Genomic DNA, 15,603 nt, shown 5'->3' on the forward strand with positions numbered 1-15,603 from the left:
TCTTTGTCCTATTTGTTTCCTATAGGCACTTTTGCTGATAAATCATTCAAGTTCTTCCTCCTCAACCCAAATCCAGCCCACTGAATGTCATTGAAAAAATGTAAATACAAAATTAGATAAAAGGTCTTGGAAGGGTCAATACATGTTATGGGCCCTGAATTTCGAGCTTCATTAGCTTCCAGATAAATCCACCTCTGTCCAGGGCAGAGGGTACATGACCCAGTTGCAGAGAACAGCCCAGCCCCAGGACACGACATCCAGGGCTGCAGAAAGCACAGTCTTATCTCAGGCAAGTACCAGGATCAGGAAGCATTCTGCATGTGTGCAGGAGGCCGGGCAGCCAGAAGTTCATGGGGCCTGAGGTGGAAGACAGAGGCCCTCAGACTGCAGGTCTGTCCATTCTCAACAAGAGACCAGCTGCGATTGTGAGTCCAAGGGAAAGGATTCAAACCCCCGGAGGTGGCAAGAGCCAGCAATATTAAGGCTGTGAAATCATAACCAGGGACAGAGCTGTGCCTACAGGAACCACTAACAGGGAGAAGCTGTGAAGATGCTTCCTAACGTGTAGACGGTACTGCAAGGAGAGGGTCTCCAAGAAATGGAGCAGGTAGTGGCAGCGTTTGAAAGGAGCGTAGGTAAAGCCTGGAAGGCCTAGGCTCAGCAGCATGGGCCAGCAGGGAGAATGCCCCCTAAAATACCAAAGGGGCTTATCTGGCAGGAGGCCTCCGGCGTTATCTGAAGAAGAAAGATGCAGCTTTGAAGTCTAGAGTGATTATCTAGGCAGGAAGCAATGAAGCAGGAGGATTTAGGGGATAGCAGACATATTCATAATTAGAAACAAAAGAAATTTGGGGGAAAAATATCACCAGAAATCAGTGGAGCCCCAGGCAGAGGAAGTGGGTGGTGATGGTGAGTTCTCTGGCAGAGATGAGGGAACGATAACAAAAATAATGAATCAAGAAGGCTATCCTTTGAAAGGAGGAATAAGATATCACCCAAATGTATGCTGTTCACCAACATATGTACTGTTCAGGAGAATAGAAATATGTGACTGTCTTCTTTTGGACATCAGAGGATTGTTGTTTGCTTTCATAAGGCTAGTATATATCAGATTTGGAATTTCTCTTTTTTCCTACAAATTTACATAAAATATTTAAAGAAGCATCTTTTGCTTTAAGTACACATTTATCCGTATTTCTTAAAGTGATGGTTTTAAGTAGAACAACAAAAGCTTATAGAACGCCGACAGTATAAACCGCCGAGCCGCTGCTCTCCTTGGCAGGTCTCACTCTCTCTTCTCATTACCCAGGCGACATAGCAACAAAGATTTCACCAAGAACAACCAGCTTTCTTCTTTGATTTGCAGCTTTTATTTAATTGAAACTGAAAATTTGCACTCAGCACTTGAAAGCTATTTCAGTAAATAAAAAGATAATCGCATATAGCTTTAACAGTTAACGAAAAGAAAAGAAAGAACACAAGAGAACGCATTGAGAAACATCAGGGTAAGAAATAGCTGGAGTCATTCCCAGGATAACCCCACAACCATAATCAGCCGGCAGGGACGGTGGAGACGGCACCGAAGCTCCACGTTAAGTGCTCAGATCCATGTATTACAACGATCTCCCAAGCCCTTCAGGGGAGTTGGGAGTATGTCTTCTCTGTTGGAGTTAATTTCCTGAAATTCTTGTAACCCTCTGACTTCTCTGTCAGGTTCTTAAGGAATTCTAGGAATTTAGGAATTTAGAATCACCAGGGGCATTTCGCGTCCTCCTCGGCTGCCACCACAATTTTAAGAACTGCTCTCTAGTGGTGGAGACTACTCTTCTGCCTCCTCCACTGACAGGGGCGGGAGGGCCAGCGCCTACTTTGCAAGAAACTTGTGAATCAGATGCCTTGCTGCACTGAATTCCTAGGCATTTCTGCAGGGGAAACTTTCATTTAAACCAGAATTAGTGGTAATCGTGTCATGTTCAAATTAAGGTAAATACTTTTATGCTCCCAAAGAAATAATATTTTATAAGCCGTGTTTTGCTTCTTAGACAAATTCTGCTGTAATTTACTATCCTCAAGGTTTTGACTCTTTTTTAAGTAACTAGATTAACATTTTCTAGGAAAACACTAGAGCACGGAGACTGTTTATGTCTGTATTAAGCTAAAGAGCATTTGAAAAACTATAAGGATTATTTTGGGTGGCATACGTCTACGCTACAGATTGTGAATTCTACAGTAAATATTACAGAAAGAAGTTGTTTTTCTTCAGCATTTTCTATGTGGATAAAGAACATTTGAAAAACTACCAGAAATTTGTGTAGCAAATATCTAGGGAAGGTTGTGAAGACCTTGCGTCCAGAATCCTCAACCCAGCCTCGCACAGCCATTTTGGATATCCAATTTCAAGCTCTAAATAGAAACAGATGGTTAAAAATGAGTTGCTTTCTGCAAAATCTATAAGCATATTATACTTCAGCTACTCATTTGTATCTACTAATTACAATAACCTTTCTGGATTCTGTTGTACGACATATATTCACATTTTTCCAGATCTCATTAGCCATGGCTAATTAAGCAGTTATTATAAAATGAACAAGCCTATCAAAAAGAAAAGAAAATCACTTTGTTTTTCACTCCAGGAAGCCAGTTTGTTTGTACTAAGGAGTGCCCTCTCCACTCTCCAATATGAGGCAGATGCATCACTGTGGATTGGAAGGACCATTAGAAACATCCTTCCTTCTCCATCTCAGCAGGGAGGGTGTATTGGGCAGGATTTCTTGTAAGGATGCTTTATGGGGGAAGCTTCATGTTAACCCAGTACCTTGTAGCAACTCAGCGAAAATCACGTTGAATGGATGCATGAAGGAGTGAAAACAAACACTCTGAGGTGTAGCCAACCAGTGCTCATTTTGTCTCCCTTTGACAAAAATCACAATTTTTTGATACATTTTCTAGAGTAGACATAGTCATTCAAAAGTGAAATGATCCCTTAGATACAGTCAGCTACTGATTTGGTAAGTGAAAACTTGAGTAAAGCAATAATGGAAAAAAACGGTTCCATTAGGAATGATACCCTTTCTGTAGTTACTATTATGTCCTTTAAAATACTTCATGAGAACCCATGGCTATGTATACTCTGGCCAAGAAAAGTTTGAGGAAGAAGTTTTATTTTTGTTGTTATTTCTAAAATGTATTGCGACTCTGACACTGTTGAATTCCAGCTTGCTCCTTTGGTCAGGTTGAAAACTCTTGGACTGAAGCATGCTCTGATGAATTATCTGTTAGAAATTTTAGCATAAGAGACAAAACAATTTCAACCTTCCTACTCTTCTGATAAGGACAGAGGATGTCTCTGGTCAATCAATGAGCAGGTAAAGAACACAAAAGGATGCTAGCATTTGAGAAATTTAAAAAGGGGGTACCATCCGTCACAGGAACCTACCACTTTGGCACTTTGATTGGGATCTGCGATTTCTCTTGGATCTTCACTTGCAGGTTTCTAGAAAATTAAATTTTGTTGTGTCAGGAACTGCACCAGATGTGACACATAGATCCACACACGCATGAGTGCATACACACACAGACCACCTCTTCCCGATGCACGAAAAATTTAAGAGAGTTTGTAAATTGCTGTGAGATGAGGGGGCATAGTTCTGGTTAAGCGAAGCTTTATCAGAAACCATTTTTCCTTGTAAAGCTTTCTGTAATTTTCTCCAACAATATATTTGGTAAGAGACTGCCAAACATTTTTCAAGCATTAGGGCTTTCTTTAAAAAAAACTCTATTAAAATCGCAGTAAAACCAATTTATAAAAATGGATTATGATGGTTGACTGGGGTGTGGGGAGATGTGATCCTTCAGCTCCACTCTGACTGTAGAGCACATTCTGAGATCCGTGTGTGACAGGAGGATTCTGTGGAACTGCAGACTGAAAACTATCTTAATCACACTCTTTAGCCTTTAATAAAGAAAGCATAATGAGAATTTCTGATTTTAAAAATATATAGTTGAGAATCTTGGAGCATTCAGCACCTGCTTCTGAAGAAGTGTTCCACGGTGTGACCTTGAGGATGCAGATGTAGATACGGAGACTGTAGCAATTCCCGTGACCCTAGAGATCCTGTCATAGCTCTTTTTTGAGTCAGTCTCTACTGCACATGTGTGCTAATTTGGCTAAGTTGCTGCTTTCTCTTCAATATTGATTCAGGGAATACACCTCCTCAGTCAGTGGAAAGCCCTCAGGCTGATTGAGGCCTCATTGGAAGCTGTCGTTATGTTTTGACCCTGAGGATCAGGGCTGGGACCAGAGTGAGGGGAGTGAGACAGTCCTCTCAGGAGCAACACTTAATGGACACATACAAGCTCAATATTCATGGTCAATAATGGGTTAATGCATTGTTTTTAAAAATAAATAAAAACTAAGTCCCAAGAATTCATGATGAACACAATGCCAGTATTTCATTTTATTTTATTTTTTGAGGAAGATTAGCCCTGAGCTAACCTACTGCCAATCCTCCTCATTTTGCTGAGGAAGACTGGCCCTGAGCTAATATCCATGTCCATCTTCCTCTACTTTATATGTGGGATGCCTACCACAGCATGGCTTTTGCCAAGCGGTGCCGTGTCCACACCTGGGATCCAAACCGGTGAACCCCAGGCCGCCAAGAATCGGAACGTGAGAACTTAACTGCTGCACCACTGGGCCGGCCCAATGCCAATATTTTCAATAAAGACAGTCTCTGACCAAACCTTACATGGCTCGCTGTGCTCTTCTCACCCTAATCCCAGCCCTGCTGAGAAGTAGGAAGTGTCCTATTTCTGCCTCAAATCAGAGGGTTACATTATATTATTAAACCTTTTCAAGGAACCGACAAATGATTAAGTGGCATCAAAAGTATTCAAATGGACACAGACTAGCACAACCAACAGAAAGAAGGCAAGGGACCATACCAGTGTGATGTAGTGTGGACTTGAGAAACTGACTGGGAGTCTCTCCAAGGGCTCTGCAGTTCTCTGCTAGTGAAAAGACATATTATTAACCTGCAACTTGTATTCAAGCAAGTATGACTATTTCCCAAGCCCCCAAGATAAATTTTCCAGCCACCTTGAAATACAGTCCTAGTAAATGGACAAATACTGAAACACATGGAAACGATATTCTTCCCTAGCTTGTTCTCTTGTGATGGATGAGTCTAAGAACTTACCTATAAAGCAAACTTATATATGAGAAGAGTGGGAGCTGCTTTATGTATTATGTATGAGTAGCACAAAGCAAGTCTGTTGGCCTCCAAATCTAATATCTCTAATTATTGGAATGCCTGAAACGCCACACCCAGCTACATCCCTTTGTACCCTGAAAGTCTTCGAGAGCCCCCAGAACTTACTGCTGTAATGCAGGTGTGGCTGGCCCAGGCTACCCTCTTTGAAGTGCTTTCTGCTAACCCCACCAGATGTTAATACAACTAGAAGCATGCCCAGTGGAAACCTAGCAGAAGTGCTGAGAGCCAGGGGAAAAAAGAATCAAGCATAACTAATGTAAGAGGGACAAGACACCACAGACGGACCTTTCCCAAACCACAGTTTTGCTGAGAACTGGCCTTTGATGGGTAACTAATGTGTCAAACAAGCATGAGCTAAACCATTATTATCTATGTAATTTTATGACAAATAATACAAAAAGCCTAAACATGAGGTTCAAGGACCCCAACTCTCCCGCACAACCTACATTTATAAAATATTGTGTTATATATTCTGCTAAAAGTGTATTTAATTTATTAATATACTCACAAATATTTATTAAGCTCCTACCCTAAGTTCCCTCATTTAACAAAAAACCTGAAGCCCTTAAGGATTTTGTATTCCAGAAATGTAACATATGTGCCCCAGCCTCTTTCTGAACCTCTGGTTGGCTTCTGTGGCTATTCAGCATTGATCATACGCTCAGGCCACCTTCACCTGACTCCCTTCTCCGGGATGGCACCTATTTTGCATATTAATTTAAGAGAAACATAGTTAGGAAAGTAACTGCAACAGCATATGAAGCATAGTAGATAATTAACACATATTAAGTGCTAAATTTGTACCAAACAATTTACTAAGTACATTTACATATAGTTTCTTATTTAAACCTCAAAGAAATATATGAGACTGATCTTAGCACCCTGTGGTTTCATGTCAGAAAATCTCAGTTTAAGCTTAAAAAATTTTCATACAGTATTTTCTGTCCATTTGAGTGGACAATTGTCTTGTTTTTACCATCTTAGGGTCATGATTGGCCTAATAAAAACTACAAATGGATAAAAATGATAAACTATCATATAACCAGAGAAGGATTACCTCTTCATCCCTAAATACTCCAGAAAAGTTCAGTCGAAGTATTTCTGCTATGATGTCATATATGTGTTCCTTGGGAGAGGGTGGGAGCGTGTCCTGCAACGTATGCAGTAAAAACATGTAGGGCTTTTGGGACAGGTAAAGTTGGGGCAAAGCATTCAAAACCTCCAGAGCTGTGTAACAAGACCACCAGTAACCAAAAACATCCTAATTTTACAATACTGGCACCATTATATTTTCACTGGGAATTTGCATATAACAAGGGTCAGTTGATACTTTGCCTCCAAATTTAAGTCTTACGTTCCCTCCTTCAAGACTTAGCTCCTAGTGGGCAGTTTCATTGGCATAATCTTATCAAGAATGCTTTCTTCATTGGACAATGTTTTTTTAAACTTATTATTAGTTTTTTTGAGGAAGATTGGCCCTGAGTTAACATCTGTGCCAATCTTCCTCTATTTTATGTGGGACATCACCACAGCATGGTTTGACAAGCAGTGCTAGGTCCATGCCCAGGATCCAAACCTGCGAACCCCAAGCCACTGAAGCAGAGTGTGTGAACTTAACCGCTATGCCACCAGGCCAGCCCAAGTTATGCTTTTTGGTGAGGAAGTTTGGCCCTGAGCTAACATCTGTTGCCAATCTTGCTTTTTTTTCCTCCCCAAAGCCCCAGCACATAGGTGTATATCCTAGTTGCAAATCCTTCTAGTTCTTCTATGTGGGATGCCACCAGAGCATGGCTTGATGAATGGTGTGTAGGCTTGTGCTGGGGATCCGAACCGGCAAACCCTGGGCTGTGGAAGAAGAGTGGTTAACTTAACCACTCAGCCATGGGGTCGGCCCCAACAATGTTCTTTTTAAAAGGGAATGGCTTTGTAGCTTATTAATCTGCCTGCTCATTCTTTTTCAGTGTGGTGAATGCACAGATCTTCACAGCTGTTGTTAAAGGCACTAAACAGGCCTCTACTTGCCAGGACTCTGCAGGATTGTCAGCTTTTTCTTACATCTTCATATATTATAGACAAGGCTGTTATTTTAATAAACATTTTCCTTTGGTGTAAAATATACACAAAGAAATGCATAAATCCAAAGTGCAGAGGTGGATGAATTTTCACAAATGAGCATATCTGGGTAGCCAAACCTGAACCAGATCAAAAAATAAAACTCTAGCACCCCCTCTGAAGAGGCTCCCTCCCCTCTGGTAACTGCTACCCTGACTTCTAATACCGTAGATCAGCTTTGCCAGTTCTTGAAGTTGATGTGAGTTGAATCATACAGTTTGCTTATGGATTTGGCATCTTGTTTAACAGCATGTTTGTGATAATACATACAAACAACAGCATGTTGTAGATGTCAGTAGCTAATTTACTATTCTTTCCCTGTAATGTTCCATTTGGTTGTCTAGTGGTTAAGCATCATTGCCCTCACTGCCAGGGCCCGCATTGATTCCCTGTCAGAAAACCACACCGTTGGTCTGTTGGTTGTCATACTGTGGCAGCTGTGTGTTGCTGTGATGCTGAAAGCTATGCCATCGATATTTCAAATACCAGCAGTGTCACCCATGGTAGACAGGTTTCAGGGGAGCTTCCAGACTAAGACAGGCTAGGAAGAAGGACTGGCCGCCCACTTCCAAAAAAATTGCCCATGAAAACCCTGTGAATAGCAGTGAAGCATTATCTGATACAGTGCTGGAGGGTGAGAGGATGGCACAAAAAGATCCAACGGGATTCCAATCTGCGGTGCACAGGGTTGCTAGGAGTTGAAATCAATTTGACAGCACTAACAACAAAGGTGTTCCAGCGTATGAATATATAGCAATTTGTTCACCCCTTTTACCTTTATTGGGCCTTTAAATCATTTTCACTTTTTGCAAACAGTGCTGTTGGAACATTATTGTAAATGTTTTCTGATGTACGCATTTCTGTTGAGTGTATTCATATGACAGGAACTACCAGGTAGCCGGGTATGTGTAGGATCAGTTTTAGAATATAGTAATAATTTTCCCCATTGATAGTACCATTTAAACTGTCATTACAGTTTATGAGAGTTTTCTGTCCACATCCCAACTGGTGATTGGTATTATTGTCCTTTACTTATTTTTAATCATTTCATGGGAAAATACAATACAGGTAGAAAACACAAAACTGATTCATAGCTTAACAAACCATTTAGGATAAATATCTTTGTAATCACTGCATTGGTTAAGAAATAAAACTTTGCCATTTCAAATTTCCTATCACTATTGCCACCCTCTTCCTCCCCCACAAATTAGTCACATTCTTAACTTAAAATAATGAACTCTTCCTTGCATATCATTGTACTTTTACCCCCAAATATTTATCTCTTGACACTATAATTTAGTCTTGCACATTTTTAATTTTAACTTTTTACAAGACAAAGATATGTATATATTTATGCGTATACTGCAGTCTGAGTTAATTTTATCTATGGTTCAAGGAATGGATCTATGGATATCCATTCTATCACTATTTGTGAAAAAACTATTCTTTCTCTATTGAGTTTCCTTTGCACCTTTGTGAAAAATCAATTGGCCATATATGTGTGGCCTCCATTTATTTAGGTCTTTTAAAATTTTCCTCAGCAATGTATTACGATTTTTCATGTACAATTCTGGCTAACATTTTGTTATATTTACCCCTAAATACTTCACATTTTTGAGATATTTCAAATTATATTTTTGATTATATTTTCACATTGTTGCTAGTATATAGAAATACAATTTGTTTGTTTGTTGTCATTTTATCCTGTAACTTTGCTAAATTCATTTATTTGTTTTACCAAAAATCCTGCTGATATTTTGATTACTATTGTTTTGAATCTATAGGTCTGTTTGAGGAGAATTGACAACCCAGCTATAGTGGGTTTTCTGACTCAGGAACATGCATTTCACTCCATTTCTATTGGTCTTGTTTAATTTTTCTCATCAATGTTTTGTAGTTTTCTACATACAGGCCTTGTACATCTTTTGTTAGATTTACCCCTAAGTATCTCATATTTTTGATGCTATTGTAAAAGCTATTTTGTTATTTCATTTTGTTTTTTGGATTATTCATTGCTAATATATGGAAACACAATAGATTTTTGTATACTGATTTGTATCTTGAAATCTTATGAAATTCGTTTTATTCACTATAGGATTTTTCTACAGATGATTGTGTCTTCTGCAAATCAAAAGAGTTTACCAGGGCCAGCCCCATTGCCTAGTGCTTAGGTTTGGCATGCTCTGCTCCAGTGGCCCAGGTTCGTGGGTTTGGATCCTGGGTGCAGACCTACACCACTTGTCAGCTGTGCTGTGCTGGTGTCCCACATAAAAAATAGAGGAAGATTGGCACAGGTGTTAGCTCAAGGACAATCTTCCTCAAGCAAAAAGAGGAAGCTTGGGGACAGATGTTAGCTCAGGGAGAAACTTCCTTAGGAAAAAAAAAGTTTACCTCTTCCTTTACAATTTTTTTTTTTTGCCTTATTGTAATGGCTGCAATATCCAGTAAAATGTTTAATAGAAGTGGTGGGAGTGGGTATCATTGCTTTGTTCTTCATATTAGAGGAAAAGCAGTTGGTCTTTTGCCTATAAATATGATAATAGCTGTATTTTGGGGGGTAGATCACTTTTATCAGTTTCAGGAAGTTCCTTTATATTCCTCTTTCACTGAGTTTTGCCAGGAATAGATATTAGAATTTTTTTAAATGCTTATCCAGCATCTATTGAGATGATGACATGATTTTACTCTTTTAGTCTGATAGTACAGTGAATTAGCTTGATTGATTTTTTGAATGTTAAATTTGCCTTGCATTCCTGGGATAAACCCCACTTGGTCACAATGCATTATCCTTTTTACATATTGTGAGATTCAACAGGCTAAAATTTAATAATAATTTTCATACTTATGTTTACTACAACTATTGGCAAGTAGTTTTTTTTTGTTGTAATGACTTTGTCTAGGTGGGTAACAGAAATATATTGTCCTCATAAAATGAGTTAGGAAGTAACCATTCTCTCCCATTTTCTGGAAGATGGGAGAAATAAACTCTCTGGAAGAGTTTATACAGAATTTGTATTTTTTTGTCATTAAATTATTTGTAGTTAAATATTTTTTGTCATTAATACTGACAGAATTCATCAGTAAAGCTGTATGGGCATAATATTTTTCTTTATTAGTTACAGGGATATTCAGGTTATCTATTTCTCTGTGGGTAAGCTCTGGTGATTTGTAACTTTCAAAAAGTTTAATATTTCATTACACTGTCAAATATATTGAAATAATGTTTTTTCATAATATTCTCCAATTGTCAATTTAATAAGTGTATAATCTGCTGTGATGTTACCTTTCTGACAGCTGATAGTCTGTGCTGACTCTCACTTTTTTCTGATCAGTCTGGCTGGAGGTTTATAAGATGTATTAATCTTCTCTAAAAAGTAGTTTTTGCTTTCATTGATTTTTCTCTGTTATTTTTCTATTTTCTATTTCATTGGTGACCAATCTGATATTTCTTTTTTCCTGTCCTCTACTTTCATTGAGTTTCATTTGCTTTACTTTTTCTAGTTTCTTAAAGTGAAAGCTAAGGTCATTGAACTGATATCTTTTTTATTTTCTAACATAAGCATCTAGTGCTATGAATTTTTCTTTTAACTACTAATTTTAGTTTCCCACAAATTAGATACTTTGTGTTTTATTTTCTTTAATTCTTTCACATTTATTTAGACTTCTTTATGTCCCAGAATATGGTTTATGTTTGTAAATTTTTTCCAATAGTGCACAAATCAATATTTTATTTAACCAATATGTTCTGCTCTGAAATAGTGCCTTGGTTTGCTTGAGTCCTGCCATTCTCTCCTTCCCCACTTGTAGATTGCAGGCTGCATTGGTGAGGAATCGTGTTAGACTGTTCTGCATCTCCCACCTCACTTAGCTTAGGGCTAGTTCCACTTCAAACACATATGCAACTACTTTTTAATCAATTAATTGACTATTTCAAATGAAATTTTCTTACATGTAGGGGATGAATATTGGTTAAGATTGCCTCGGTCCTTGTCTCGGGCTCATCAGCAAGGTATCCTTTGTTCTCCACTCCCAGTGTATCTCCAGGTGTGCTATCAAGAAGGAAATTGAATATTGACACAAGCTATGAGATAAGCCTGTGGTTACTATTAAATCATCTAGGAGATTTTTAAAAGACTGGTACTCAGATTACACCCTATAAAAATTAGATCTGAGGGAGGAACCAAAATTGGTATTCTTTTGAAGAATCTCCTGTGATTCCAATGTGTAGCAAAGTTTGGGAACCCTTGGGACAAGCATTAGAAAGAGAACCAAGTATGTAAAAGCTTGACTTACTGCTACTCTTACTTAGTCTTCAGCAAGGGGCTTATACTTCTACCCCATCAAGTATCCTCTATGGCCACAAAGCTTACATATTCTCAGTAATGGTCCCTTTCAACACATAGGAGATATAGACATACCTCTGAACTTGCTTCAACTTAATACAGTTCTGGTAACGAATTAATAATGTGACCACCGCAACACTGATAATAACCAGGACAAGCACAACAACCAGGATGGAGATATCTGCAACATTAAAAATATGAATTTCAGCCAAAATATCAACTTTAGGACAGTGGAATGTTAACATTTAACTGAGCTGTTATAGTCCTGCTTCTCCCTTCCTTAAGGACTTTAATCCCCTCTCCCCTCAATTTTTTTATATAAAGTAAAAGACCAAAACATTATACAAATTATCATCTGTATTAGCAATTGACACGCCACCCAAGACTCCATTATGTTTAAGAGAACCACAATCAGCAGGGAAAGCTTTGATAGTTAATTACTAACTGACTACAGAAAAGGCGTGGTTGTGTTATGGGTCCTTAGAAGATCTAATCTAAATTTAACTGGTAGAATTTACACTCATTCTAAAAAGCAATTGTAGTAAGTTCAAATTTGGGTATTTAAATATACAAACTAATAAAAACACCATACAAATCCATACAGAAACACAATATATGTGCAGTAGACTTCGAAAATAAGAAGAAAATTTTCTCACTGGCTAGACTTTTGATACATGCAAGATATGATATTGTAGGATGCTCACTGGTAACATGTAAGGTTTCCTCCCAGTCCACAAGTGTCTGTTCTTCCTCACACTGGCACTCGAGCTCACGGCCATCCACCTGGAAGAGCAGTCAATCGTAGAACTTTATGAAATGCCTGCGGTAAGCTTGTGTTTTGCGCCTCATCAGCTTGGTGCTAGTTCTACATCAGACGCATACACACACACATACAACCTTTTTATTGATTAATTGACTAAACTGCAACTTAGCAATGCAAAAGCATTGTTGGAAAAAAAGAAAAAGCAAACAAAACGCAAGAAGTAACCACATTTGAAGACAGGCTTTGGCAAGAGAATGATTCTGACAAATTCAAAAACCAGATGGACAAGACGACTTGGCTTATCTTTCCAGAAGGCATTGATATTAAATGAACAGCCCCTGCTAGAGTTGGACATATCATAACCAAACAGCAGACTTTAACTAGGCTTAGTAATAATGAGATAATATTAACCTGGGAAAAAAGTGATGGCACAATGTTTAGTTCATCAAAGAGCATTGCATAATGGTTAAAAACACACACTCTTTCTGTTTAAATCTCAGCTTTTCCTTTCACATAAAATCAGTGTGACTCATTTTTCATCTGTAAAAGTGGGTATAGAAATAATACGCACCTTTTAAGGCTGTTACGAAGCTTTTAAAATTTAATATATGTATAAAGTATTTGAAAGAGTGCCTGATACATATACAACTCTATTGAAGTGTTACTGATTAATTGGGCTTGGGAAAGATGCTACCCACAAACACAAGCTGCTAGGTACTGCTAGTATTGAACAGTGTTTACTGAGCAAAAAATCCATATAATTTTTTTGTGGTTTCCTCAAAAGTTTTGGGCTGTTTACATTGATGTAACTTAACTATAAGTGACATTATGATAGATCAAACTTTAAACTTTTGGTTTAAACTTCATATACACATAAATTACTGGGTTTCTAGAGTAACAGTCCAATGATAAAACATATACTTGTGATACTGGTAATTTCTATGTTTAATACCTGGTTTGGATCTTTGGATCAATTTTATTGGTGTTACATGAAAAAAATGGATCCCAAATGTATATTTGACTTAAAAATCACCAGACACACATGCACACACGCACACACACACACACATAGGTTCAGGAATGAAGTCCTATGTAAATAAATGACTGGTAAGACATTATTTTAAAAAAGAATAAAATCTTACAGCATTTTCATTGCACTGAGAGGAGCAGTTGGTTGAATTGTAGGCCTTTTCAATATTCACACATTCACCATTGCTGCATACCTAGGAATGAAGCAACCAATCTCAATCAGAAAGACTTGCTGTCAGAATTTACATGATTTTTTCTATTGTGAAAAACCACATGTAGAATATTCTATGGCAGAAGAAATCCTCTTTGAATGTTTGATGGATGTTTGAAAATAATGTGCTATGCATTCAAATATTGTTATATACAAACTCATTAATTATTAAAATGTCTATACTTTTATTAATTCTCCAAATGTTAATCTATGCAAAATTCTAGCACTGTAATTGCAACGTTTTCTTCTATTATTTATATCAAGTTTTCTTTTAATTTAATAAGGATCCATGCTTGTTATATCACAGTTGCTGGATGGACATTTCGTTAATATCAATTAATCTTCTGATATATGCCTATTACTTTGTAAAATTTTGCTTTTGTTAAATACATTTTATGATCAAATTGTTGTCTTCATTGCAGTTGTTGTCTGGCTTATCTTAGCCCGTTTAATTTTTAACTGTTATTTTTATTTTTACCTATTTCTTTAGAAAGAGCATATATTGGGAATTGTTTTCCCAATTCTACTGAGGTATAATTGACAGAAATTGTATATGTTTAAAGTATATATCATAATCATTTAATATACTTGTAACATTGTGAAATGATTATCACAAACAAACTAAGTTAACACATCCGTCACCTCAAATAGTTACATTTTTTGTGTGGTGAGAACGCTTAAAATCTACTCTCTTAGCAATTTTGAAGTAGACATTCCAGTATTATTAACTATAGTCACCAAGCTCTACATTAGATCTCCAGAACTTACTCATCTTATAATGGAAAGTTTGTATGCTGTGACCCACATCTTTCCATTTCCGCCACCCCTCAGCCCCTGGCAACCATCATTCTACTCTCTGATTTTGTGACTGACTTTCTTAGATTCCACATACAAGGAAGATCATACAGTATTTATCTTTCTGTGCTTGGCTTGTTTTGCTTAGCATAAGTGAAACGTCCTCCAAGTTCACCCACATTGCTGCAAATGACAGGATTTCCTTCTTTCTTAAGGCTCAGTACATATATAACATTTTCATTGTCCATTTATTTGTCAAAAGACATTTAGATTGTTTCTAATCGAATATAATAATATGTACTATGAATAATGCTGCAGTGAACATGGGAGTGCAGAAATCCCTTCAAGATCCTGATTTCAATTCCTTTGGATATATACCCAGAAGTGAGATTGATGGATCATATGCTAGTTCTAGTTTTAATTTTTTGAGAAACCTCTATACTGTTTCTATAATGGCGGTACCACTTTACTTTCCCACCAACAGTGTGCAGGGTTCCCTTTTCTTCCACATTCTCACCAACACTTATCTTTTGTCTTTTTGATAAGTCATCCTAACAGGTTGTGAGGTGATATAGCATGGTGGTTTTGACTTGCGTTTCCCTGAGGATTAATGAGCACTTTTTCATATACTTGTTGGCCATTCATATATCTTCTTTGGAAGAATGTATATTCAGGTCCTTTGCCCATTTTTAGTTGGATTATTTGTTGGTTTTCCTTTTATTTTTGCTATTGAGTTGTATGAGTTACTAATAACTTTTATATATTAATCCTTTTTCAGATATATGGTTTGAAAATATTTTCTTCCATTCCATATGTTGCCTTTTCATTTTGTTGATTGTTTCCTTTGCTGCAAAGAAATGTTTTACTTTGAAATAGTCCTACTTATTTATTTTTGCTTTTTTGCCTGTGCTTTTGGTGTCGCATACAAAAAAATCATTTCAAGACCAACGTCAATGAGTTTTCCCCCTATGTTTTTTTCTAAGTGTCTTACTGTTTCATACCTTACATTTAAATCTTTAATCCATTTTTGAGTTAATTTTTATTCATGGTGTAAGATAAGGGTCCAATTTCATTCTT

General features: G+C 37.4%; 1 protein-coding gene across 1 annotated transcript in view; it reads right to left on the bottom strand.

The window, feature by feature from the left end:
* Positions 1 to 302: 302 nt before the first annotated feature.
* ADAM7 (ADAM metallopeptidase domain 7) overlaps positions 303 to 15,603 on the bottom strand; it is a 68,981-nt gene continuing 53,680 nt past the window's right edge. The window contains exons 17-22 of the mRNA XM_070506532.1: positions 13,634 to 13,714; positions 12,433 to 12,511; positions 11,804 to 11,909; positions 11,335 to 11,434; positions 3,417 to 3,493; positions 303 to 516 (exon numbers count right to left, since the gene is read on the bottom strand). Of these exons, the coding sequence (XP_070362633.1) occupies positions 303 to 516; positions 3,417 to 3,493; positions 11,335 to 11,434; positions 11,804 to 11,909; positions 12,433 to 12,511; positions 13,634 to 13,714 (657 nt within the window). The remainder of the gene's footprint in view (positions 517 to 3,416; positions 3,494 to 11,334; positions 11,435 to 11,803; positions 11,910 to 12,432; positions 12,512 to 13,633; positions 13,715 to 15,603) is intronic.

Source organism: Equus asinus, chromosome 3 (genome assembly GCF_041296235.1).
Source record: "Equus asinus isolate D_3611 breed Donkey chromosome 3, EquAss-T2T_v2, whole genome shotgun sequence".
NCBI lineage: Eukaryota > Metazoa > Chordata > Mammalia > Perissodactyla > Equidae > Equus > Equus asinus.